This window comes from Cornus florida, unplaced genomic scaffold (genome assembly GCF_030987335.1).
Source record: "Cornus florida cultivar Cherokee Brave unplaced genomic scaffold, ASM3098733v1 CherokeeBrave_3.0.0_Hap2_Chr11, whole genome shotgun sequence".
Taxonomy (NCBI): Eukaryota; Viridiplantae; Streptophyta; class Magnoliopsida; order Cornales; family Cornaceae; genus Cornus; species Cornus florida.
Genome location: NW_026775581.1, coordinates 96188573 through 96215032, shown reverse-complemented (window position 1 = coordinate 96215032; position 26460 = coordinate 96188573). Strand labels below are relative to the sequence as shown.

The 26460-nt window shown below is 34.4% G+C and overlaps 4 protein-coding genes across 6 annotated transcripts; 1 reads left to right on the top strand and 3 right to left on the bottom strand.

Moving 5' to 3' along the window:
* Positions 1-448: 448 nt before the first annotated feature.
* Positions 449-10709, bottom strand: LOC132284674 (uncharacterized). The gene is made up of 9 exons (XM_059786799.1): positions 10600-10709; positions 10076-10258; positions 8328-8407; positions 5592-5648; positions 5197-5430; positions 5056-5118; positions 1098-1166; positions 858-903; positions 449-782 (listed from the first exon to the last, which is right to left on the bottom strand). The coding sequence occupies exons 1-9, from the start codon at positions 10607-10609 to the stop codon at positions 712-714; spliced, it is 813 nt and encodes a 270-aa protein (XP_059642782.1). The 5' UTR covers positions 10610-10709; the 3' UTR covers positions 449-711.
* A 678-nt stretch (positions 10710-11387) lies between these two features.
* On the top strand, positions 11388-12430 carry LOC132281607 (flavonol sulfotransferase-like). The gene has a single exon (XM_059783299.1). The coding sequence runs from the start codon at positions 11388-11390 to the stop codon at positions 12396-12398; it is 1011 nt and encodes a 336-aa protein (XP_059639282.1). The 3' UTR covers positions 12399-12430.
* Positions 12431-13049: 619 nt separating this feature from the next.
* On the bottom strand, positions 13050-14114 carry LOC132286048 (uncharacterized). The gene is made up of 3 exons (XM_059788302.1): positions 14024-14114; positions 13852-13926; positions 13050-13357 (listed from the first exon to the last, which is right to left on the bottom strand). Exons 1-3 carry the CDS (start codon positions 14081-14083, stop codon positions 13121-13123), a joined length of 372 nt encoding a protein of 123 aa, XP_059644285.1. The 5' UTR covers positions 14084-14114; the 3' UTR covers positions 13050-13120.
* A 1960-nt stretch (positions 14115-16074) lies between these two features.
* Positions 16075-21284, bottom strand: LOC132284248 (uncharacterized). 3 transcript variants are annotated; one of them, XM_059786333.1, is made up of 9 exons: positions 21242-21284; positions 20124-20238; positions 18752-18788; positions 18510-18579; positions 18319-18423; positions 17692-17842; positions 17231-17313; positions 16553-16646; positions 16075-16447 (listed from the first exon to the last, which is right to left on the bottom strand). In XM_059786333.1, exons 1-9 carry the CDS (start codon positions 21267-21269, stop codon positions 16363-16365), a joined length of 768 nt encoding a protein of 255 aa, XP_059642316.1. In that variant the 5' UTR covers positions 21270-21284; the 3' UTR covers positions 16075-16362. The 3 variants fall into 3 exon arrangements, with proteins under 3 accessions (XP_059642316.1, XP_059642315.1, XP_059642317.1); XM_059786332.1 differs by lacking the exon at positions 21242-21284 and adding an exon at positions 20438-20994; XM_059786334.1 differs by lacking the exons at positions 20124-20238; positions 21242-21284 and adding an exon at positions 18905-19072.
* Between the last annotated feature and the right edge of the window lie 5176 nt (positions 21285-26460).

The window sequence follows — 26460 nt, the reverse complement described above, 5'->3', positions numbered from 1 at the left end:
AGTTCTGGCGCATTCGGGGAGTGATGTTGCAAACAATTGTTAATTTACTTCTCTAGGTAACACTATTTCACCAAGTCTCAACATTCTGAGTTTTGTAAGTGGCACAATCCCTTTGCATCTGTATAGGACTTCAAATTCATATGACCAATTCTAACTAAAGACCACCTTCATTATTTGTTCAAGTAGTTGAACATTCAAATGCTCAGAAAACATTTGTTTATGGCCCTTCTTCGGTTTCAACGTTTCACCTTCTCAAAACAGTGCGAGTGGGTGGATGAAGACTCTGTGTTCGCTTGCTGGTTCTCGAGTCCAGATCTATGCTTACTCTAGCAGGCATTATTCGACGTCATGAAGACCCAGAGTGTCAACAAATAATAGCCAATATGTGCTACTAAAAACACAGATATGCAACTGCAGTTCAATGCCATGACTGGTCAAGACGTGCAAGTAATAGTAATAATAAGCTTTATGCCACATAAAAAGAAAGTTTTCGGTCCCAAGCTTTGAAATAGAAACTAGAACAGGTAATTACAAAACATAAATTTGCAGATAGGCCAACATAATCCTGTCCTTTTCATTTAGAGTCGGATATGAACATTTGCTCAACTCAACAATTCAACAAAACCTTTTCCAAACTACTTAGGCCAAGACAAACATTTGCTAAACACCAAAATTTAGGTTGGTAAAAGAAACAAAATGAAACAAAACCATCTACTGAAGCTTCTTTATCCCAGGAAACGAAGGAAGGATTGCAATAAGAGCGTCACCATAGCCAACAGGATCTGTTGAGTGAAATAGATCAAATGAGGACATGTTACATGAGAAATAGAAAAGTCATGAAAGATAGCAAATCATACCACCATCCTTTCGTAGTATCTTGATAACCTCTCCAGATATGTCAGACTGCAAAATGATGGTTGAAAAAATTCAGCACTTACTATCATAACTATTTGGGAATGAATGTGCTTTACAAATAAGATGAAAACCAATATGCAAAGAGAATAGCTGAATAATAAAATTCATTTTATTCTTATTTAACATGAAACACATTCAGAAAAATGTGCATATACACAGGCAGATGAAGTCAGGACTCAAACCTCAACTGGGATTTCTCCACCAAGCTGTTCGATGTAACAAAGCACTTGCCCCTCCTTCACTATTTGTTTCTGTTAGGGAATACCAGATAGTATCAAAGAGGTGATAGATTTCTCATGTTAAAACAAGATGGTGTTACAATATTGCCCACATTAACTTCATGTTTAGAAGCATGTAGATGAACTAATGGGACTTTGATTTCAAATGAACCGAGCAGACTGTGGGTTGATGGTAATAGCATAATCCAAATCGTGATGGTAAACAGCATAATCCAACTTAATCCCAGCCAAATTTACAAAAAGAGCAACATGCAAAAGTTAGCTGCCAGGAAAATATATTATTAACACTTTTAGCTTGTGGGTAGGCTTTGAACCCGAGAACACCAAAGCATTCGACTCCATTATTTATAAATTAAATAAAACAGAATAAAGGACTACCGGTCCTAGATTAAAAGTAAGGTTTTAAAACTCGGCCCAACTCAACCAAGGCAGTCAAGTCATCTAAGAGTTGGCCAATGTTGAGACGGAGACAGGCCGATATCTCGACCAAAATAAAAATCATGGTTGTCTTAGCATGGCGCCATGACTCGGTTGAAACTTTGTGGTCTCAGCTTGACTCAACCAAGTAGCACATGATTTTTGGCCTTGGGTCTAAAACCCCCATTTTCAGTTTCCCTTAATTCTTTCCCCCAACTCTCAATACCAAAATAAAGAAAGCCAAACCACCACCCTACCAAACTTCGGATCTATGAATCACACACACACACAAAAAAAAAAAAAATAAATAAAAAAAAGGAGAAAAAAAAAAAAAACGAGTTTTTCCCCATAAATTTATGTTTCAAGGATTCACAACTCTAGATTAATAATGGCATGTTTTAGTAAACTACTAACATATGTGCATAATTTAAACATACTTCATAGTATGCATATATTAGTGTATATATATATATATATATATTTGTTTTGCACAAGAAATGTAAATAAGAAAGTGATAAAAAAAAAAAAAAAGAAATCAGAACATTAATAAAATTCATTAAAAATATTGAAAGATCATTAAAAAAAAAAAAACCAAGAGTACAAACATATTCGGAAACTGGAAATTGTTTTGGATTAAAAAGTAAATTAAATTTTGAGTTCAGAATAGAACCCACTAAAATTTACAAGTTCAGAAAATTAGAAAAAAAAATTAATAATAAATCAGAAAAAAATAAATTCTTGGTACTGTAAATATATTACTGTACAGCCTACTACAGGTATATTCATTTCCATCTTCCAAGTTACTAGCGTATATGACTTTTTTTTTTCTTTTCAATTTGTCGTGTTGATTTTTGTTTCGATATGCATTTGTAACTGTAAATTTATAATTTAGTACAAGAACAAATCAGCACACCTACTGTTGAAAGCTCCTTAAAATTTAATTTACATGTCATTACTCGTATCACCTTTGAATATGTTATTAAAATTCATAAAATACATGGTTTATTATTTTCAGGAGTTAAGAAGTTGAATATCAGTTCGTTTTGAACAAATTTTATCATTGACACCAAGCAGCTGATATCATCATTACATAATCCATGTTACACCCCCACAATCACATTAGCAACTGCGACCTAAAACCTTGATTAAAACTGCAAAAAAGTAGGAATCCGTAGAGTAAAGTTAATGTTAAAAAAGGGAAACTGGTACAGGAACAACTGAAAATAGAATTGACGGTTTCTAACTTTCTGATTGAAAATAAACAAAAGACCATAAAGAAGTCATATAGGAAATTATGAATCAAGGACTTCCTGGATCATATAAAACGATCTGTAATGCATTTTATTCTGGAGAAGATTTCTTTTATACCTTTAAAATTGGAAGAAATATGTTGATGATTAACATGCTTCTCAAAGAAAAAGGAGAAATCATGTTGAGATGAGCTTCTCTCAGTCCTTCATGGAGGTGACGAGACTATCCTGCCTCTCTAAGGAGTGGAGGTTAGGGTTTCAACATCGAGCAGAGGACACTCTTCTGAGGTGGATGAGAGAGGAGTTTGGAAATGACAAGAAGATCTTAATGATCAGTTTGACAGGGACGTGGGTAGCAAAGAACAAATCAAAACATGGGCAACCAAAGCATAAAGGATTACTTGTGGGGTTTGGGTGTCACCACTGCCGGACTAACTCTAAACTACCTTCTCATTCAAAAGCAATTGGGGTGTCGATGGAGGGAAAAAGAAAGTGGGAGAAGCAAATTTACTCTTGAATATGTGATCCTTCAAAGTGGGTTGTTCTGGTGTGATGAGGAAGAAGAAGGAGAGAAGGCTGCGTTGCATCTATGATTCCACACACTGGGTGTGGTTGTCGATGATGTATGTGGAGGTTTTCTGGGCATGGAGATCAACAATAGGGTGGATGAGGAGAAAATAATCATTATGGTGAAGGAGGGTGAGTCAATTCTGGCTGTCGAGATGATCAATTCTGTTGTAAAGATGCAATGATGGAAGAAAAAATTCTCAAGCTAGTTCAATGATGGCTAGCCTTATCAGAAGGGATGAAAGGGATTTGGTGCTGAAGGATGACCAGTGAAAGATGAGGAAAAAAGATAGCAGCAAAGAAACGAGTGTAAAACGAGTTGCAGAATAGGCGGGTGGTGGTAGGTAGAAGACGAAGTGAACTTCACATGTTTGGGGTGAGCTTATCTGATGGAGGATAAGGATGGACACGTGAGGAAGGGAGAGACTTATCCAAAGCAATGTCATCCAGCTGGAGATAAATTTGAATTTGGAGGTGTGGGTGTATGTGTGTGGTGGTGGCGGTGGCGGGGGTGAGGGCGCACACGAGCAGGAAACGGGTGTGAGAAGAAAAAACCACCCTAAGGGAGGTGGGCTGATTTGCATAGGCCAAGTAGTGACTGGCTACATTAGTTAAAAGATAATGGGCTTGCTTAAATAGGTCAAATGGAGTTAGGTTGAATGGTATTGGAGAAGGGATTGAGCCTGACAGCTGTGGGACAGTTCGAGCATGCCAAGAAGGGAGAGTTTAACCGAGTTAACTCAGCTACTGAAGAAGCGACCTTGGGCTAAATCGGGTTGGCCAAACAGTTTTGGGCTGGGTAAATCTACTAAAAATCTGAAATCCTCAAAAATGTCTTAGGATGAGAAGGGCAACAGGAGCCTATGAAACAACCTACGATCGCAATGAACCCAAATGCGCTCAGGGGAGGGAGGATGCAGACCAACAACAAATTAATGGCCAAATGCGTAAGGTAAGATTGTTTCAGCCCAATCAACCTTCTTCCTCTACCTTCCTAGGAATGAAGAAGGGGACGTGCGAAGAATTTGCAGACAGAGTTCTAAGAACGAGGGAGGAGGGAGTTACAGCACACGAGCAGAATGGCAATCCAACAAGGGGAATAGAGAGTGCTTCAAGGGAAATAGATAGCTTGAGATCATAGAGATACATAAATATATTCCTTTCCGCAATTGTTCTTTTGAGTTCACTCCTCTCTGATCACTTTTTTAATGCAATTTTACCTTATTAAAAAAAATAATAAATAAAAAGATAAAATAAACCTAATTAAACATGAAGAGTTTTTATTTTCTTTTCAAAAACATGAGTACCAATGGTTCCGCAATGGGAATCTTCGGATGGGAAAGCAAAGATTTCATAGTGAATAGAAACATATTCATCACTAAACATGATAGCAAAATCATTATTTTTCAATCCCTTACATAATCTTATCTCAGAGAAATGTGTGAAACAAAAAGAAATTATGTTAAATGTCTCAGAAGAAAGAACAAAAACCAAAATATAATAGTAAGAAATTTATTTCCAATACTATTACAGTCTACAGACAATATAAATAAATTAATTTCTATATGTTTCCTAACACGTTTAATTTCACAGAAATTAAGTCAATAATCTACAATAAAGATAAATGCAAAAAAAAAAAAAAAAAAAAAAAAAGTCAAAGTGGATACCTCTTTGCATGATGGCGGGGCACGCTTCCCCTTTATGGTTCGGGATCTCCTAAAATATCCAACCTGCACTTCTTACCCAGATTAGTGACCAAATTTTTTAGAAATGAAACTAAATTGAAGAATGTTATCTTGTATTTTCACCTTAGGAGACTGAAGTATCACCAAGCCTTCATCTGTAGATTCATCAAGAAATGTTTGAATGCCACCTAAAGAATGACCATGTTTGGTGATGGCTAACGAAGGCGTAGAGACTGACCCGTTTAGTTCAGGTGTCTGAACAGTTGTATTAACATTGACGGGAGGAGAAACTGGAGGTGGTGAAGGTATATTTTTCGTAGTTAAGTCCCTTGTCACATACAGCCGAAATCCACCAAGCTGACAATGAGAGAGAAATGATTCAAAAAAACGAAAAGAAAAGTCAGGACTCCTTAATCTACTAAATCTGGTAACAAGAACACCAGTACTGAAGTTCTAATCAAGTTCCAAGAAGAATTTGACTCCAACGAAAAGTGAAAAAGAATTTTGAGACTTCTCACCTTCAATTCAAACTCCGCAATTGAAGTATCACATATTTGTGTGAGAAGAGATTCAACCTGCAAACAAGATCTGAGTGAGATAATTTTTCTAAACTTTCATATAATGCATATCAGTGTATGCAAGGGCTACAAATGAACTCGGCTCGTCTGCAGGTTCATTCAAGCTCATTCTTTTTGTAAATGAACCAAGCTAGACCCTAACATTGAAGCTCATTTACTAAACGATCCGAGCCTGAGCAATACCGAGCACGGATCATTTAGGCATGGCTTATCAAACATGTCTGCAATTTTTTTTAAATCAAACATGCCTTAAGGTTGTGTCCACTCAAACATGGCTTTATCATTTCATCCAGCCAAACATGCCCTTTGCATATAATGTTTTGTCTAAACATCCTAATTCTTTTCCTCATCCAAATGGGCTAGATTTTTCAAACAAAATATCTCTTATAATAGACAACGCATCTAAGAAGCACGGACACGGATATGACATGACACGGACACGGCAAATCCAAAAAAAATTAGGACAGGGACACGGCAAATAGTATATATATATTACATATATATATGATGTAGTACTTTAAAAATTATCGAGTGTTACTATTTTTCATCAACCTCATAATGAAAAAAATACACAAATCATAACTCATCTACTGTAATAGAGTAATGACTAGCCCTTAAATATCTATTTGTTTTGTCTAAAATTGCATATTAACCTTACAAGTTTAAAATTATTACGTACTGACCACATAAGTGAGTAAAAGTTGTTAAATAACTTCACAAATTTATACTTTAACCCAATTTTCTTTCAAAATTTATATTTTAGACCCCCGAAAATAAGACACCAGTGTCGGACACACACCCCTGGCGTGTCGGACGCGTGTCCGCGGAGTGTCCGTGCCGTGTTAGAAAATTAAAAAAAATTAAAAATTCCAGACACATTTTTTGGTGTGTCAGACAAGTGTCGGGGCGTGTCTGACGCATGTCGGTGTCCGACACGTGTCAGACATGGATTCTTCGCCAATTTTGGCGTGTCTGTGCTTCCTAGACGCATCCCCTCTCTCTCTCTCTCTCTCTATCTCCCTGCCATCATCACGACTACTCCCTCACTTCCATCGAGCATGTCAGACGACATTCTACCAAAATTTAGTTCACAATAAACCACTAATTTGTAAACGCTATTTGCAATCAGAGCCCGAGCTTGGCTGAATAATGCCAAACTGAGCTCTATCTTGGCTAGGGCATGCTTGCACAAGTTCCGAGCTTGGCAAGTTAAGCACGAACATCTCAAAGCTTGGCGTGGCTCGGCTCAATTCATTTGCACCCCTAGTTATGCATCCATGTCAAAACATGCATGCAACAACATTTAATCCTAGTTGTGAACAAACTTTTGGCAGCCTCTCCGGTACAAAACATAAAGAAGTACTAATCTCAGATCATTACAACTTTGGACATAGGGATACATTTCAACATCGAGAGAAAGAGGGCAGATATTGTGAACGATTAACACATTCAAGAATAATGATGAAATTCCAGTAAAGTTTCGGGAACAAGGTACAACAATTTATCAAGAATGAATATGAGTAAAATCCAATTTTGTATTTGATTTAATGTTTAGTACAAAATTCAGAGCAAGAAAGGGCGAACACTACGTACAGAGGAGATATACATTTATGTCACATAAAGCACCTCATGTGATGAAGAAATGGACGTTACTTATACAAAAATATAAAAAATGAAGTAATGATTGAGGAAATGGGTGCTTGTTACTACAATCTTCTACTTGTAGTAATTATTGAATTATTTTCATTTTCCTTTTTTGTTCTCAAGAAGTTAAAGGGCTTTATTTCCTCAAATTAGAAACTTTAAGAAGTCAAATTTAGTCCCTCTATGTTACGGTATAGGTTAGGATAAATTTTAGAATGATTTGACTACTATATTAGTTTTTAGAACTGAGATCCCTATAATTGCATTGAATTGCATGTCTTATATATAAAATTAGATAATCAGGTACAGGCATTATGCGTAAGATAAATAAAATGGTTGATTTAGAACCAAGATTTCAAACATGAAACTGAAAACAAAGAACTAATAACAATGGTTGATCTTGTATAAAATTTCAAATACGATGTTAAAGGAAATAATCACTCTCCACCCTACCCCACTTTGTTCTTCCTAAGTCTTCTTGCATAGAAGAGCACAAATGTTGCAAAAAGCAGGATTTCAGTAGTAGGCAGCATCCCCTCTTAGTTTTAAGTAGGTGGAACCATTCTGTTTTGGTTCTTCTCCACATTATTACCAGTTGATCCAAGTATTTTGCCTATGATTTTTTCAACCGATATATCAATAGGGAAAGATCTCCTTATTCGTCACCGCAGGTTCTCACATTTTTCCTTGAAAAGATATTATATCACTGTGGCAGACATTAAAGTGGCTAATGCTTACTATTCCCTTATTCAGACAATCCCTTCAATGGATTATCGGCTGTGTTGCTCGAGAAATAGTTTTATGAAATGGAGTCAAAAAGGAATAAGGCCTGATCTTCTTTCTGGATTTAGCGGCAAAGGGATATGTGAAGTTCTTTCTCTTCCTCTGTGCATGTCTGTGATGGGTAAATCCTCATGTGGTGTAAATATGTTGCGCAACTACTTTAAATCGAAAAATACTTACTTTTTAAGGCAACTATTACAAAAAAGGGGATCAGGCAGTAACATTATGTAAACATAGCCAGAAGCTCACCACCGCCGAGTTCGGAATCAGCTGGCTTGTAGTATCTGATGATTTCACTTCTTCAGAATCATTTTCTAAATTTGTAGCATCTGTTTTGTCATAAAAAATAAATTAAAAAAAAAAAAAACGACGAGTAAATAAGCTGGACAGAGCAATCAAAGGAATATATATAAGATAACTTCTTTGAGAAACAACACATCATGGAGCTTTTTCACAAAATAATTATATCAGAAAAGGGAAATAGAGGAAAGCGATTCAGGAAATATATATATATATATATAGAGAGAGAGAGAGAGAGAGAGGAAAGTGAATACTTATAAATAAAAAATAGAGGAAAATGAACCAATCAATGTCATTTTCAAACACACAAGATTGTGAATTGTGGAGTAAAAATAATTCCAACAGCACGACAAGTTTGGCTGCCCAGAGTTGCATTGTCATCTATCAATTTTGATTTGTGTTTGCTGAAATGGACTAGGTGATGTGGTATTCAAACAGACATCCTGCAGAACTTCTCACAATTTCCTAGGATCAAATGGAAGTGAACAATTACAATTTTGGTCGCATAAAGGCCAAAATTAGTCAGAGCACAAATTTTCTATAGGACCTATCTTTTCATATTTGTTGAGCTTCAAGTAGCAGTCTAATTATTAACAACCAATAAGTAAAGTTCCATGCCTCACCCTAAGGAATCCAATCTGCAATGTTTTAAGAGCAATCTTCTGTAGCAACTTGCCTGAAGGTCACCAATGGACATTAGCCTAGATTGTATGATCTCTCTTCGCCAAAGGGGAAGTTGAGTGTTCGGGCCTTGCTAGGGGTAATATTGTGGGCGTGTATGTGTTTGCTTGAACTTTAAAATAAAATAAAAACTCTTGCTAATAACAAACTTATAGTAGAAATCTTTTTAAACCAAATCAATTCATGAGTAGCTTTTTTTTTTTTTTTTGTGGGGGGGGTTGTGGGGTGTGGGGAGCTACCTTCTAGAGTACAAAAGTGACTTTTACCATAATAATTGATATTCTAGGTTAGATTTTCAATCATTGATTCTTTAGAGTACAAAGGTGACTTTAACACCTGTACAAATAATCCATGGATGTCAAAATTCACATGCAAGAGACAAGAGTAAATAATAATAACATTTTGTTTGAAATTTTATATACAACATACAGAAGCTTAAAATAATCACAGCTTCTGTAGGCAGTGAACTTCGTGTAACTTCATGCAATCCTGATTCTGTCTCATGAAGATTTTGTGGATCACTAGTCAACTAGAACAGTTCCATCTTAAACCGATACATTTCCACAACTAGTTAGCAAGCTATTTTGACTTCTAAATTTCTAATATATGGATTGAAATTCAAATGAACACAAATAAATTCACCAAGCGAATAATTTTTAACATATCCAATTAGTATACAATTCAAATACCATTCCTAAATTCTGGCATAAAATAACTAAATAGCCTTATAGGCTGTATGTAAGTACCTTAAAGAAACATATGTATTAGCATATGGTCTTGATCAATCTTCTTAATGTTTCGGCGTAAGACATTAATTTTACCCAATGTGTAGACATAAATACTGACATTAATTTTACCCAATGTGTAGACATAAATACTCATTTTCATTCAACCCAGTTATAGTTATTCAATGATCCAGAAAGATTTTAACTTTGGTAGCAGATATAAGTATATAACCATTGGGTGGGTCATGACCATAAAAACAGAATTGTGACAGTACATATGAAAGCACTTACTTTGGGATTTGCAAGACAAAGAATGACATCCATTTGATGCCTTCTTCAACCTCTTAGAAATCACCAAACCATTATATCGAATCGGAACTCGAGTCCCCAGAACATGCAACTGCTGTAGTGTACCCAATTTGGTACTCACAGATCCCAAGTTGGAAACTTTAAGAGTTGAAACTCCAAAACCACCTGATGTAAGAAGTAAGAACCCAGAACACAATGACTACGTTGAATCAACTAAATATAATCTACAATTACAAACCCATGTATTTGTGTGTGTATAGATGCACAATGTACATTTTGCAAATAACTCTTGTAATTGGTTAAAATTCAAAAGAACGAAGAATCATAGTAACAAGAAACAGAGAAGAAAAACCCTAATTCACCATTCAAGTTACAAAAATTTCCAAATAGCTGCTCAAAGAAACAAATTAAGAAGATGAATCAAATAATTGATAGTTATATTTAAGCATACAGATACATATATATACATATATAGAGGGAGAGAAGGAGAGAGAAAGAGTACTCACGTGCAGCCATAGAAATGTCTGAACCTTTGAGGAGCTTTCGTACAAGTTGTGTAGTCTGACGCCTCTCAGGTTACAGATGATAAAAACAAGAAAGCAAGACACAGAACGACGAGTACAGCTGGAAAACAGAGTTATCGGGCCGACTATGGTTTTCAAGACTAATTGTTTTTATGGGGACTATCTTTGGGCTTTGGCCTTTTCATAGCCCAAATGAAGGCCCAATCAATGAGCTATTTTGGGTTACCGACCATTAGTAAATTTTTCGGTTTTTTACCCATATCTGTGGATACCCAAGTAGTACGAGTACTTTGTTTTTTTCCCACCTGTATAGACTCCATGAAAAAAAAAAAAAATCTACATATGAGCCGCCAAGCAAAGTGAAAAATCATTACTGTTCGAAGCACTAAATTAGCGTCTTAAATTTTAAATTAAAAAAATTTGGTTCAAAATTAAAATTAAATTTTCTTCCATTCGAAATTGAAGGCAACAATTGAAGGATGCTCACAAACATACCATCAAGCTCATTGAAATTTCCTGTTTTCCAACACTCAACACAGCATCGTTTGGCGTCATAATTAATATTCATCTTATCATTTAAGTCACATAAATAAGACTCAAAAACAGTTTTAGAAAATTCATGTAACAACACAAACAATCAATGTGCTTAATTGTTCTGCTTAATTCCTATCTGTTGTTCACTCCACATACAAGAAACCTCTCTATCGTCTTTATATAAAGTTAGCTCTCTCACATCACCAATTACACAAAACACTTTCAAAACCTCAACTATGGATTTTTCTCTACCTGAATCCTCCTTCAGTTACAAAAGCTGTCCCGAGCCCCAAAAAATCCAACAAAAATTCAAAGAAATCATCTCAACATGTCCAAGAAATAGTGAATGGACAGCCTTTACTGATCTTTTCCAGTATCAAGGCTATTGGTACACTCCTAGGTTCCTAGAAGGGATCGTATTAGCTCAACAACAATTCCAGGCTCAGCCACATGATATCATCTTATGCAGCCACCCGAAAACTGGCACGACATGGCTCAAGGCTTTAGGTTTTGCCATCATGAACCGAGCCTGTTTGGATGATTCAAGATCAAATCCTTTGTCTGTCACCACACCACATGAATGTGTTCCTTACTTGGAGGTGGATCTTTACCAAAACAAACCTAACCGATATCCGGAACTCCCTCTCCTAGCTACACACCTGCCATACACTTCCCTTCCTGAATCCATAATAGCATCTAACTGCAAACTTGTTTACATATGCCGAGACCCGAAAGATGTGTTCGTTTCTTTATGGCACTTCTTAGCCAATGTGAAATCCAAGGAGAATGGACACTTCCCTCTAGAAAAGGCATTTGAGTTGTTTTGCCAAGGGACATCCAAAAATGGCCCTTATTGGGACCATGTTTTAGGGTATTGGAAGGCAAGCTTAAAATGGCCTGAGAGAGTACTGTTCTTGAAATATGAGGAGTTAAAGAAGGACCCTCATTTTCATGTCAAAAGATTGGCTAGGTTCATGGGCTGCCCTTTCTCTTTAGATGAGGAGAGGGAGGGTGTGGTGCAGAAGACAATAGAATTGTGTAGTTTTCAAAATCTGAAGGAATTGGAGGTGAATAAGACCGGAAAATACTCGATTTTTTCTTCTGTGCAGGTTGACAACAAGAAGTATTTCCGGAAGGGTGAGGTTGGAGATTGGAAGAATTGTCTTACAGAAGAGATGAAAGAGCGTTTGGATGAGATCGCAGCACACAAGTTAGAGGGTTCTGGTTTCACATTTGATTTCCAATAAAGCATTGTTTGGCTTGCAGGTCATCTTAAGATTTTTGCATGCTCAATAAAGGAGTGCATTTATCATCTCCCTAAACACTAGAATTGGCCCATTGATCACTTTTTTGTTTTTCTTTTTTTGTTTTTTTTTTTTAACCTCCCATTGATAAATCAAAAAGTGATTATCATTTCCTTTTGTCAAATGATCATTAATAATGAGTGTGAATTGGTCCCTGCTGTTGCAAGTAATAATTTTATTGGATTTTATGATTATTATACTCTGAAAATGACTCCTGCTTTGCCCTGAAATTGTGATAAATACGAGTCTAACAGTAAAAGGATCATGGAAAAAGGATGTAATAGTCATAAATAGAACAAATTTATCTCTCGCAAATTTGCAATGCACGTGATCCTTCCCCATAAAATTTGATAAACATTGCGTTTAGCATGAAATGTGTGTGTGAAAAAATGCATGTATGGTCAAACGGGCATCAAAGAAAATGAATAAAAATAAAAGTCTTGATAGGGAGTCCGACTGTTGGACTCTAAATGATTTTTTTTGAATGAAAGCTCCACAAATCTAATAATCAAATAACAACAATAACACTTTTCAATTCCTCATACACAAAAAAAATAAATAAATAAAGAAATAAAAATAACAACTGCCCGTAACAAGCAAGTCACAATGACACGGGAAGGCCAGCCCAAAAAGATAGATGGCACAATTAAGCAAATAAAAGTTGTTCAAATCCTAGTAGTTGGGTTGTTTGGGCAGTCAGAATTGAGGGTTGGGTTGGTTGGGCGATTAGTGTTGGTGGTGTCTGTGTTTACTCCCAGAGTGTTCTTCACTGCATGAGATGCCCCTTGTGCAATGTTTGCAGCTCCTGCTGCTGCACCTTGTGCCACATTTGTCGCTCCCTGTACCGCTCCTTGTGCTATTGTTGCAGCTCCTTGTGCCATGTTCTTAACTTGTTCCCCAGTCTGCAACACATGTATAGAATGAATCATCTTGTGTAGGCCCAACATTTTAACCAAAATACTCTCCCGCAGATGGGATTACTTTGACCGAGCATTTTGATTGAAATGCAACAAAGGGCGTGGCTAAAGTCATTTCATTCGTGAAATGCAATAAAGTGGGGATTCTTTTGCATCCATAAGGAAAGACTTTGACCAAGCATTTTGATTGAAATGCTCGGCTAAAGTCCGTGAGATGCAACAGACACAATATAGTGGGGACTTGTTGCATCTCACATGTGGATGACTTTAATGGAGCATTTTGATTGAAATGTTTGGCTAAAGTTTGTGAGATGCAACAAAGTACGTGACCGAAGTCATTTCACCGGTGAGATGGAAGATGTAATATAGTGGGGGAGTCTGTTGCATGCCACAAATGGGATGACTTTGACCGGACATTTTGATTGAAATGCTCGGCTAAAGAATCATTTCCCTATGTACAATAATTGGAATAGAGTTACCTGTTGAAGAAAGTTAGTGTCCTGCCCAGAGTTTTGGGTGTTGGAAGCTTGGTTCGCTACTTGATCCCTGTTCGCCTGTATATACATAGAAAGAGTGTGTGTGTGTGTATATATATGTGTGTGTTATTACATTGATTACAAGAAATTTACATCACTTTAATTTCAAAATTACCTGAGCTTGACCAGTCATTTGGCCAGCATTGTAGCTGATATTCTGAGCTTGCCTTTCCATTTTCTTGCGTTGCTTCTCTTGTAAAATCAAATGTAAACCTTAATCAAATGTAAGAGATCAAGAATGAAATTTATAACTTCTTAATGCTCACATTCATATCGCTATGAGCACCCTAATTCATGCATCTGCTAACACATGGCATGTCATTTATGGTTAGTCATATCTCAAAAGAGTTGCCTAGTCAAAAGGAAGAGAGAGAGGAGGGGTGCAAAAATTCAATCCAAATCCATCTAAATTTACTTGTTGAATATTTTCTTCAATTACAATATCCTGAATATTTAAACTCATCAATTTTGAGGGAATGTACACGGAATTTTGTAATTTTTAGGATTAATTAATAAAATAAGGAATAATCTTTTTCCTAAATTCCACTAATAGTGTAAAAACTAGTATGAGTTTAATGTTAGAATTTTTTCTTAGAATAACACTATTGTCCATTTCAATTTGGATAGAATTATAATTATTTCTCCTTTGAATATGTGATCAAAACTTTGATCTTATTATATGCATTAAAAGTAAGTAAAAAAAATACTCACCTAAACTATTAGGTCTGAAATTCGAAATAGCATTGTTGATTCAAATATCCATCCAAATTTGAATTTCTATAATAGCACATTTGAACAAGGATAAATGCCAATTGGATTGAAGTCTCGCAAGCTTATTCTCTTAATTGAATGAAGTCATAAGCAAACTATCTTTCCTCTTCGATTGGTTTGGACAATAAGAGACAAAATCTGATCCAAAATATTGGACCCAAATCATCAAACTCTTTTTCTTTCTATGAGGAAATAAAGACGTTGAGTATGATTCGGGTTTTCTCTTTAAAATATTAAAGTTTGAGTTCCAATAAGGTTTGAAGACTCCTATACTTACTCTCTAATGAGTTTGATTGGGTTTTTTATCTGTCAACCAGTGAAAAAAAAATAAATGATTGTAAATGATTTTCATGTTTGTTGGATAATAAGGAAGTGCGAAAGAAAAAAAAATGGTATTTAGAGAATTTAGGAAAAGAAAGAAAATGAAAGGGAATTTTTCTGATGTGGCCCTTGTGCCACGTCATATTTTAGTAGTCCTCTTTTGTCAATTAGCTCACTTGTGCCATGAGAGTCCATTGGGCCGAAACTTAAGTTTATTTGATCTTAGCTAAAAAGTCTCCTAAGTTTATTTGTGGGAACATTGCTCTTAATTGCATCTTGCAAACCGGTGAACTCGTAAAAGCTCAAAGATATTGCAACCAACCATCTGGAAAAATCAAAATAAGCTATCATTATCGAATACGTGTAGTGAAATTCTTTTCCTTTATTTTATTTTTTTCTCATTTGGGGTGCTGTATTTTACCGGAATCAAGGTGTGGTCAAGTTTTTGCAAAGTTCAACATGATGATATGCTTCAAGTACTGTTCAAATCAGCTTTCTTTTGATGGTAGAATCACAAATATCAGAATGTTGAGTTGTATGCGTTTTCAGCAGATGTATGTTTGTGTCCTCAGACGCGCCAGAATCCACGTCGACTCTGGATTAAAAGGCCAAACATTCATCATCATTGTCACACTGTGTCCCTAACTAAGCTGTTTTGGCCTTGTAGTGTGACTGATCAGTTGAGTTTTAGGAAGGCTGAGGGAGGGTTATCGGCGGGTTGTCATTGCCTTAAGAGGATAATCTAACATACCACTTCAAATAGCAGTAATGGTATACTTCCCACATTGCTTTCAACTTAATATTGATTGAATCCAGCAGTCTCTGTTAATCATGATATTATGAAGTTTTGGCATCCTGAATGCTTCCTATTTTATGTTTGCTGGTTAGAAGATTTTGTCACCCAACTACATCCAAAGGCATACTAAACTAGGTTCATCTGCTTTTAGTTTCTGACAAGCCATTGCAAATCCTGATCTGAGAGATCATATACCCTGAGATTAAAATGACATCTGCACACTCGCGCACGCACACATACACACACACACACGGATACAGAACAGAAGGCCATGGGCATTGCCTCTAAATTGATCATCACATAAAATGAATACCAAAATGCTCATAACTTAATTAGTAGATTTGACCAAAACAAATACCACCTAGGTGCCTACAGTACTGGCCAAGATAAAGAGAGACATAGCCGAAACTTTATTTTAGGGCAGACAAGAAGACAAAACGAATATTAGGAAGTCTAATTCATCTATACCATATTCCCCAACAAAACCAAATCCACTTACTACCCACATCTACATGTATACCGTTATTTGTTTCCATTTTCACCCTTGCTAGCTCCAAATAGGAAAATTAAGAGCGACCCTCAAGCCCCAGCCTTGCACTTAGCCAATTGCAGACCTCGTTCATCTCTTTAGGGACTGTGTAATGACCAAGCCTGCACAATCAAACCGAACATTTATGAAAAATGCTCTCTGAAGTTTGGTCATTGTAAGTGTACAAGTTTTTAAATTCTCGTCAATGAAGAAAACAATTCACATACCCATCATAGGTTTTGAATGTAAGGTATCGAAATCCAGCTAAGCTCAAGAAGTGGGCGGATTTATCTCCATATTTAGAAGGGACCACCTCATCACCTGTGAATAGCAAGGAAACAATTCTTGTACTCAATTAACAAACTTATGTATGCTGAATACAAACGAAGTGCAATGGCCTTATTCTAATTTAAGAGACCATCTAAGCATGGAAAAACACTGATTGTACAACGGAAACATGTGTAGCACAGCATGATCTTATTCCTATGGCTGTTCACCAGTCTGAAACACTAGGTCTATCACGTAGGTATTTTAATGACAACTATGCAGCCATGGGCAGAGTGATGTGAGAAACGGACTCATGTAACTGTATTAATTAGTTGAGATAAGGAAATGAAAGTTATAATAATAGAATCAGTGTCATCTACATTCCGATAGCAGTTTGTTTTGAATGGTAGATTTGGTTTCCTGGTTCTATGTTCTGTAGACTATTGAGATAATCTTCTAGAGTGAACAAACTAGGTTCCTAAACAGAGGTACAGAAGGATCTTCAAGAATACTTTTTAGTCTGCAGGGGTTCTTATGCTAGAGATTGATGCCATATTACTTGAGAGTTGTCCAACACGATAGTAAAGAACCTTTTATGCATATGCAAACCATCAGCATCTAAAAGGTCAAATACATACTAGTTCCATGACACAGCAAAATGGGTAAGGACGCAGCACGCCTTGCAGCCTCATGTGATGCTTCTATCTTGTTCCTCAAGCTCCTGCATAATACTAGCCGTTATTTGATAAACATGGGAATATTTGAATGTGAATACTTGATCTAATAAACACCTTGTTTGTTGCATGACCCACCAATTATGAATCCTACACAAATAACATGGTACAGAACCTACATTCTTATGACATACTTCTGACCATTTAAGAACAAAGAATATAAGGTTGAAAAAAATTTGAAAATTTGCTAGAGGTAGCCATCAATTCAGGTATTTCAAAATCATTTTGCATAAACAATCTCCTCAGTAGAATCCATACTTTGAGGCAAAGGGTTAATACAAGTCATTCCCACTACATAGACAACATTATGCATATAAGGAGGAGAAAGAGGATGCACGTTAGTTTGTGTGGATTGAGAACCATACCTTGAACCAGGAAGCCAGCCACTTAGACCAACAACGGCCCTTAAGTTGACAGGGTAAGGGTTGCCATTTCCATATTTTCCCTGGGCAAAACAAGTTGCAGAGTAGAGGGCAGTTGCAGCACCCATACTGAAGCCTCCAATACCAAGTTTAACTGTAAAAAGGTAAAGGAGAACTTTATTGAGAGATGGCTTTGTCATCCACTTATAATGGCCTAAACTACAGTAGGATGTAATCGCTATGCAACAGGATAGCATACAAGTATCACATGCTAAACTGTTACTTGTATATAAGGAAACCATGTAAGGAACCTAACCCATTAAACTGCATGCTAGTCTTAGGCAACAGTATCAAGATCTGAAAATGAATTTAAGCTGAACTACATTCGCCTAAGAAAGGCGAATTAATGTATTGTTGATGAAAAATAAAAACTGCAGGAGCAGGGATGCATGTTTTGGATTCACCTTTTAGTGAAAGTACAGTTGCCGTGGTAGTGGAATTTTCAATATAAGTTTACGAATCTTTTAATATAGTAAGGAAAATATGGTAAGGAAACAAAAACAAGCTCATGGAAGGTATTGGTTATGCAAGTAACCAGTTTTCAGGATACTAATGAGGAAAAAAACCTACCATCACTGGGCTCCGTGGACAACAAGTTTGCAATATGTGCTACTGAAGCATCCAAACCCTCAAAATCATCTGGACCATCTTCAGAAAGCTCTCCTACATCAAACCCTATGATTCATGCACCAGAAAAGCAATTTAGATGATTTCTATCAGTATAACAGCTAGCATCGAAAGAAATCTGGTTTTTATCTTACATGCAGTGCAAGGAAATCCACCAAGTAGAGTCACTGGACGAGTAGGAGCAGTTGGGCATATCCATTTAATCTGCATAATTGAATTTCGACAAAAACAAATAAGTGCTGAAGAGCCTAGAAAGATCCAAATGGTGAAATAGAAATTATATTCCAACTGCAGATGCATAAATGAAAAAACAGTATGCACATGCCTATGAGTGTATAAGCTCAAAAAAAAAAAATCAAGGGGAACATATCCTTACGTTTGGAAGAGGAAGGCTTTCTAAGAGCTGGGATGAGCTGCAATAAGAAACAAGCACCAAGTGAGGAGGCATGCCTTTGTATATAAAAACACTTTAAATTGTCCATGAGGTTAAATAACAGATACTCTTATCTGCAGAACATTAGAATCCTACAGCAGATGCATATAACTGTCTCCTAAAATTTCAGAATCCATAAATATACACTTCATTATGCTACCCAATTAATTTTGGAACCACAACAGTTGGTGAGAACACAGTGTGAAGGACCAAATTGTAAAGATGCTAATATAATAGTCCACAAAGTGTCCAAAGTTACAAGAATAGAGCCAAAATTTCCTTAAGTAGGGGATTTGTCAGCTTGCCACACTGGGATTTAGAAATGAATTATACAAAATATGTATATACTTGAATGCATTAAAATATACTTTAAAAAGACAGGCTCTCTTTGCTAAATTGGCAAGAGAACCTAGTTCGTGAAATAGTGGTCCCAAATCAAGCATCTGGAATATATTCTTTTTCCAATTCAAGGTTTCCTAAATTAAACTCAGCATTGAATGAGACAAGGGAATGGTGATGATGATGATGATAAAGTTTATTTAATTTCACGGCGCCACTTCTTTCTCCCATCAACTCAATCAAAGTGAGAATCTCAGCAAAAAAGACAACACAACTCAGCATCAAAAATATTTAACATCAGACAAACCTCTAGATAGAACAGGGAAAGACATTGACATTCTTTGATTCCATTCCCTATCTTTTGCTTTTTATCTTTTTTTTTTTTGAAAAAAAAAAAAGACAGAAGAAAAAAACAAGAAGTCCACCCACTCATTACAAATAAATAGCTAACATGAAAAGAAAAAACTAAAACTACAAAAAACTGCTATCAGTAAATCAGAAATGGACAGTAAATGGAGGAAAAAAAGAACTAAGCCCATTAGTCCCAAGTCTCCCACTGTCATGTCAAGTGAGTTCAGAAAAAATTACAAGCAACAGGGTGGTAGTCTCATAGATGTTTAATCTTGAATAGTCAAGACTCAAAGATGAATTTAGGAATAAAATAAAAACTATAAGAACTGTTCCATGTAGCATGAAACTCAGGTTCTCAGTGCCTCAAGGTAAGAAGAGAAATTTGGAAATTTCAAATGAGGGTTTTAACATGGTAGCTAGGGTGGTGGAAAAGTGTTCCTTGAAAACTTTAGGGTATTATTACAGTAGACTAAAAAAGAAGATGAAGGAAAGAAACAAAAAGTAGAAAGAAACACAGGTTAATAATCACAATTATGCTGAGAAGAACAACCACTAAAGTCACTAAGATGTCCAAAAAGGATATTAATTAGCAAAGGAGAAAATAATAAATAAATAAATAATCTACCTCGAGCCGTTATCACCAAGGCCGTGCAGCCAAACTATTGTGGCCTGGTGTTTCCCCTTAGGCCTCACCACATATGTCCTCCCAAATTCAGGTGCTCTTCTAGCTGTTCTACTACCTACAATGAAGTCATATAGGTCAAAAACCATATAAAGTTTGAAGAAAAGAAACTTAACTACACATATCATTCATTTATAATTAATTGTTGCCAATCTTTCCATACCATTCCAAAGATTCCCAAAACTAATCCCAATTTACATTCAATTGCAAAGACAAATTGGGCAAATAGAGATTGAAAGACGGAAATTATAACTCACCAGAACCCCCCATAGAAGGATTTGTATAGCTCATTTTCGCCGCCTGAGAAAGTCTATAGCACTTACTACACTGACTGAAAACTGGGATTGCAATGAGAAAAACCTAAATTGGTGGTCTATTTATACCCAATAAGTAGGTTGAAAATGGAATAATACATGTGAATATGCAACACTAAGTAGTATGTGTATACCAGCTGCACATTGTGCCGAAAACCGCCTAGAAACTCAAAAAGAGACATAGAGGGCATCCATGAAAAAGAGAGGTAATAAAGACAATGACAAAAGCAAGCAATCTTTCTATGAGCAGAGAGAATCAAACCAGCAAAAAACAGAGCACATTCATGTATTCCTGAGCCACCCAGCTTTGGAGGGCTCTAGATTTAATTGCAACACTGAATGAGAGAATCTATGCCTGTGGGCAGTGCCCAAAAATTAAAAAATAAAGAAACCCCAGCTACAACAGCTACTGAAGAATATTACTGAATTAAAGAAAGAATAATCCAATTTTGTGAAAGGATAATTATCTATCTTTCTTTCAATCATTTGTTTATGTATATATTTCTTGTGATTGATGGATACCCATTAACTTGAAATTGAAGTTCATGAACTGTCCAATTTATCATCATTGAGATTTGAAGTACAGCAAATATCTCATTAAAAAAAAGGTGGGGAATAATCAAGAAATGATGGGACCAGAAAAACTGGGGTTCAAAAATGGGATTTTGTTGTTTCTCATGCTACCTTGTTTTATATGTATGTGTGTGTGTATATATATATATATATGCATGAATTTGGGTTGCCAACCTGGAAATATTTTATCTTCCTTCTCCATCCCCTCTCTGTATCTCTCTTGGTTTCATGTTTGCCACTTATTATATGGTTGCTCTAGTCTTACCATAATTATACGTTTTGTTTTATTTGTACTTGTGCTCACGGGATGAGAGCCTCCAAAAAGCAGAGTAAGTCCAAAACTGGAGCTTATCAAGTTTGATTATTTCAGTAAGTGAATCTTGATTTTGTGAACTTTTATATTGCTGGAGGAGGATAATAAATAATCAAGTAGTATTATTTTAGAAATTAAAGTTTTTAGGAAATTTGTTCTCAATTTTTCCGCCCAATTTGTAAAATAGAGGATACGAAAGGTTCATCTTTTCGTGGTTAAAATTTATGTTAGGTTTATAGTCATTTTGGAAATCACCACTTTGTTCAAATAGTAAAAACAGTAATGTTGATTTCACTCCATTGCTCCAACAGTATCAATTGATAGAACCAATCATGCATGATGGTTTTCATAAATTTTGGTAGTTTGCCGTTGCTCTTTTTAACCCTAATTTAATGTTCATTAGATAAGTTCATTTGGTCACGGAAAAGATAATATTAATGTGACAATCATTAAAATAAACAACACCCAACGAGATAGTGATTAAAGTTGCACATAAATTTAATGATAATTATAACATTATTCTTTTATCGTAAAAGACTTTATTAGATAATATTTATTGAAATCGACAATTGTAGCATTACTCTTGTGTAAAACATTATAGAGTCATTTGAACAAAACAGGAAGAGCATAACTCCAAAACTGAAGTTCACTGTGTTAGTGTCATCAGCTCTCCTCTTCAAAATGGTGATAATGAAAGTGGAAGATCATGAAATGCAGGCCCACCAGTGATTGTTCTGAGATCAGCTGGGCCCAACCCATTATGGACCACTTTGTCCATTAATATGGGGCCTGGGCCCATTTCAAGTACAATTTGATTTCAATATAGTTTTTAAATAATCGACCTTTGAGAAACAAAAGATCTCCAATATTAAAAATGATAATGACTTGCGCAACTAATACGAGGGACGACGCGGGTTCCAAAAGAAGTCTTGGTAAATATTATAATGTAGAAGAAGATCATCTATAAATCTATTCCTCACCAAGTCAAAAATAAGTCATCATGGTCATTGTCTGCGTGCTCTGAAAAATAGAACATTTTTTAACTTGTGGTTTTAAATTTACCAATTATTAAATCAATTCTTGAATCTTTAAATGCATTATAATTTCATATTTTTTGAATGGTATACGAACTACATGTGAAATAAATTATATATAATAATAAAATAAAATGTATGTACGTAATTATTGAATAAAAACCACCAAAACATGTAAGCGTAAATGTTCTTGTTCGATAATTAAGCCGGTTATAGAAGGATCAAATCTTAAAGACCTTTTTAGAAAGCAAAAAATTTGGGACCATTGCCCTGTTTTTATGTAGTTATGCAGCTCCATTCACACCGGATAATAGGTAACTTTTCAATATATTATTTTAAAAATATTTTAAAATCTTATTATTAGTTTAACTAGTATAATCTAAGTCACACAATCCTTCTTAATATGTGTTTCTCTCACGTTTCAGTTCTTACGCTTCACGCGCGCTCACGCTCAAATTTACACTGTTTATGACTTAATTTTATCTTTTTCACGCTTTCGAAATCGTTCTCGTTCCTATTCTCGCTTTGCGTGACTTAGAACATAACATCTTAATTATTTGACCCTATAATAAATTGTGGTCTTGAGTGATTTACCAATCAACCAAAAATTAAAAAATAAAAACTTTATCTCCTTTGTCACTTGAGGATGAGTAGTTTTTAGGTAACTTTTTGTTTGTCAACTCCTCCTTTACCCCACACCGTAGAAGAAGAATCAATGCTACTCAGAAAATGGTTGATACTTTTCTCTGTGGGTTTGATTAATAGAAGACAACATGCACTGTCGGGCACTAACTTCTTATTGGAGATTCTAATATTTCAGTTTCGGTTCATTTTTTTATTTTGAGTGCTTCTGGTTATATATATATATATATATGAAATAATCGGATTAAAGATTAGAGTCCTTTTTAATTTTTAAATTTAGTAAGGTCAACCATTTACTTCTTTCTTCTTCTTTGGGTGTTTCAAAAGGTGGCTGATTCAATACTCTGGTACTAGAATAGTAAAATACTGTATTGAAAGGAAAGCTATAAAAAATTCAGTTCATTAATATATTATGTTTTGAATTACCGAATCTGCTTCTTAAATTTATATTTAAAACTTTTTTTTTTTTTTTAATTTTAATTGGAAGGTGATGATTCACATTTTCAAACACAACGAAAGATATTTACTCCGTATTAAATAAATAAATAAATAAAAAGTTTGAGGAATAAGGCGCATATGACATAATAATCAAATATGTAGATGTTAACTCTCGTGTGTATAAAACATATAACAGTAATCAAACAGGTCGTATTATGACTAAATGGAATTAGAAATGAAGAAAGTTGGTGGAATTGTGATTTCCTTTTGCATTTTAGGAGGACAAAAAAATGATTGGGATGCATGAAGCCTTATGTACGTAGTAGCATGTTCCTTCAGTTTTTCGCACAATAAGTAATCCATTCTTATAACCATATTCATACCTTTAAAAGGTTGTGTCAACGGATACCAAATGTTATAAAGTTGACTAATACATTAATCGGACTATAAATCATCTTAGAACGGAATTTTTTGGAATCAAAATTATTAAATAGTCTTGAACCAAGTATTTTTATCATCATTAATTCTGCCTTGATTTAAAAAAAAAAACCCTAGCTTATTCTTAATTAATTGCATGCTTTAGAAATACCATAGAGATTGTTGGGGCATTATTTATTCTTTTATTGACAATGAATCAATGATAGTGTCAAACATCTTAAAATGTCTCGGATTCTAACACGGGATACATGCAATTCTTCATCCCATATACATTGACAAAATTTTTAAATTAGTAGAATGGGAACCAAACTCCTGTGCTTTACAGTGACCACACTTGCAAGTCACACAGTAAAGTAAGTAGGTGGATAATTATTTGAGCCACCATGTTAAATTGGAGCCACGTGTACTTCTCAAAATTAGTAATAATACTTACTTTAGATGCGCACACAAACACACACACACACATAATCAAATAAATAGAATTTTGGTCCTGTTGGAATCATAAATAGTGACTTGTTCCTCTCATTTTCTTTGGTAATAATCATGATGAGATTGAAGCTGCAGAGGGAGTTTATTAAATGAAGGTTCTCATAAAAGATCATGGATTAGAGAGAATAATGGTGTCACTGGAAACTTTGTGGCATTGTTCTGATAAAAAGTTGTATATAGTAGTAATTAGTAGTCAATTCATATACCAAAAATCGAAAAGAAACGTTTCAATTTAGCACAGAATTTGAATGATTAGACTTTAACAACTCAGAGAAAAAGGTGATTCATTTGATATATATATATATATATATATATATATATATATATTTTTTCTTTCTGTATGCAATTGTCACTCTTCATTATTCCAATGGAGTAGAAGCAAATATTGTTCCTTTCTCATTATTGGTAAGATTGTGATGGGCGCTTTGAATCAATACTCCTTTTTATTCTCAATCACATTTTTCAACAAATAAATGAATTCCATTATAAGTAGCTTGATTTATAATCTTTCAATAGAAAATTAAAACTAATAAAAATTGAGAAGTGACGTAATAATAATATATATGTATTACATATTATTGATTTATAATCTTTCAATAGAAAACATGTCTCGCCGGAAACTATGAAGTCCATGGCCACGGATAGTGGTTGCAAATAAGGAAAAGGCAAAGTGGAGATGAAATAATAATAATAATAATAAAAATCAAATATAAAACAACATAAATAGACCTTAATTGACATGCTAAACAACAAAAAGCAGGGGCTTTTTGTTGTCCAAAAATATGGGGACAAGTCCACAAGATTTAGGGATATTTTAGTTTAGTATATAAAAACCAATTAGGATATATAATTTAATTTGTAAAATTACAAAATATTTAAGGATATTTTAGTTTTTTTATTTAATTACTTAGATTAAAGAGATCTTCTAACAAAATTAAAGGGTATTAACGAAATAAACGGTAATGTGAGTAATAATAATTTTCGAAAGTTATTTTAATATAATATTTGGTCAAACCTGAAGGGGTGTAAGTATAATTAATCCAAAAAGTAAAGATATGTCACAAAAGTAGATCCACTCAGTACACGGTAGTGTTTTGTTGGTGTGACCAGTTGGAGGCATTTGATTGGTACAATGATGTGGTGATATAAGGTTGGTCTGATGATGCAAAGATGGTGGGCGCCGAAATCAAGAGCAAGCAAACAGAGACGGTGCAATTCATGTATATATATATATATATACACTAGTAAAAGGTGTATATATATACACTAGTAAAAGGCACGTGTCGCACGTGTTGAATGTTTTGTAGATAATGTGATAGAGTTTTATAGAAAATAAAACAGCCAATTTGTAGTAGATTTTATAGAAATTATTTTATTTTCTTTAAATATATTCTTGTTTAATTATATTTTCTTTTATTAAAAAAACTCATAATAAATAAATAAATAGGTAATATATGTTAGAATTTTATACAAACTCTTTTAAAAACTCTTTTTATATCAATTAATAAATATTTTTTTATATTAATAGTTCTTGTCTAATTAGATTTCCTTTATTAAAAAACTCATAATAAAAAGTAATTTGTGGTGAAAAGTTTTGGAAAATTTATTTTATTTTTTATATCAATTAATAAATTTTTTTATATTAATTATTCTTGACTAATTATATTTTCTTTTATTAAAAAAATAATGATAAATAAATAAATTAGATAATTTGTGTTACAATTTTATAGAAACTTTTTTAAAAAAAAACTCTTTTTATATCAATTAATAAATAATTTATTATATTAATAATACTTGTCTAATTAGATTTTCTTTTATTAAAAAACTCAAAATAAATAGATAAATAGGTAATTACTGCTAGAGTTTTTATAGAAACTTTTTAAATATATATTTGTCTAATGTAATATAGTTTTATTGAAAATAAAATAGGTAATTTGTGATAGATTTTTATAGAAATTATTTTATTTTCTTTAAATATATCCTTGTCTAACTAGATTTCTTTTTATTAAAAAACTCATAAGAAAAGGTAATTTGTAGTA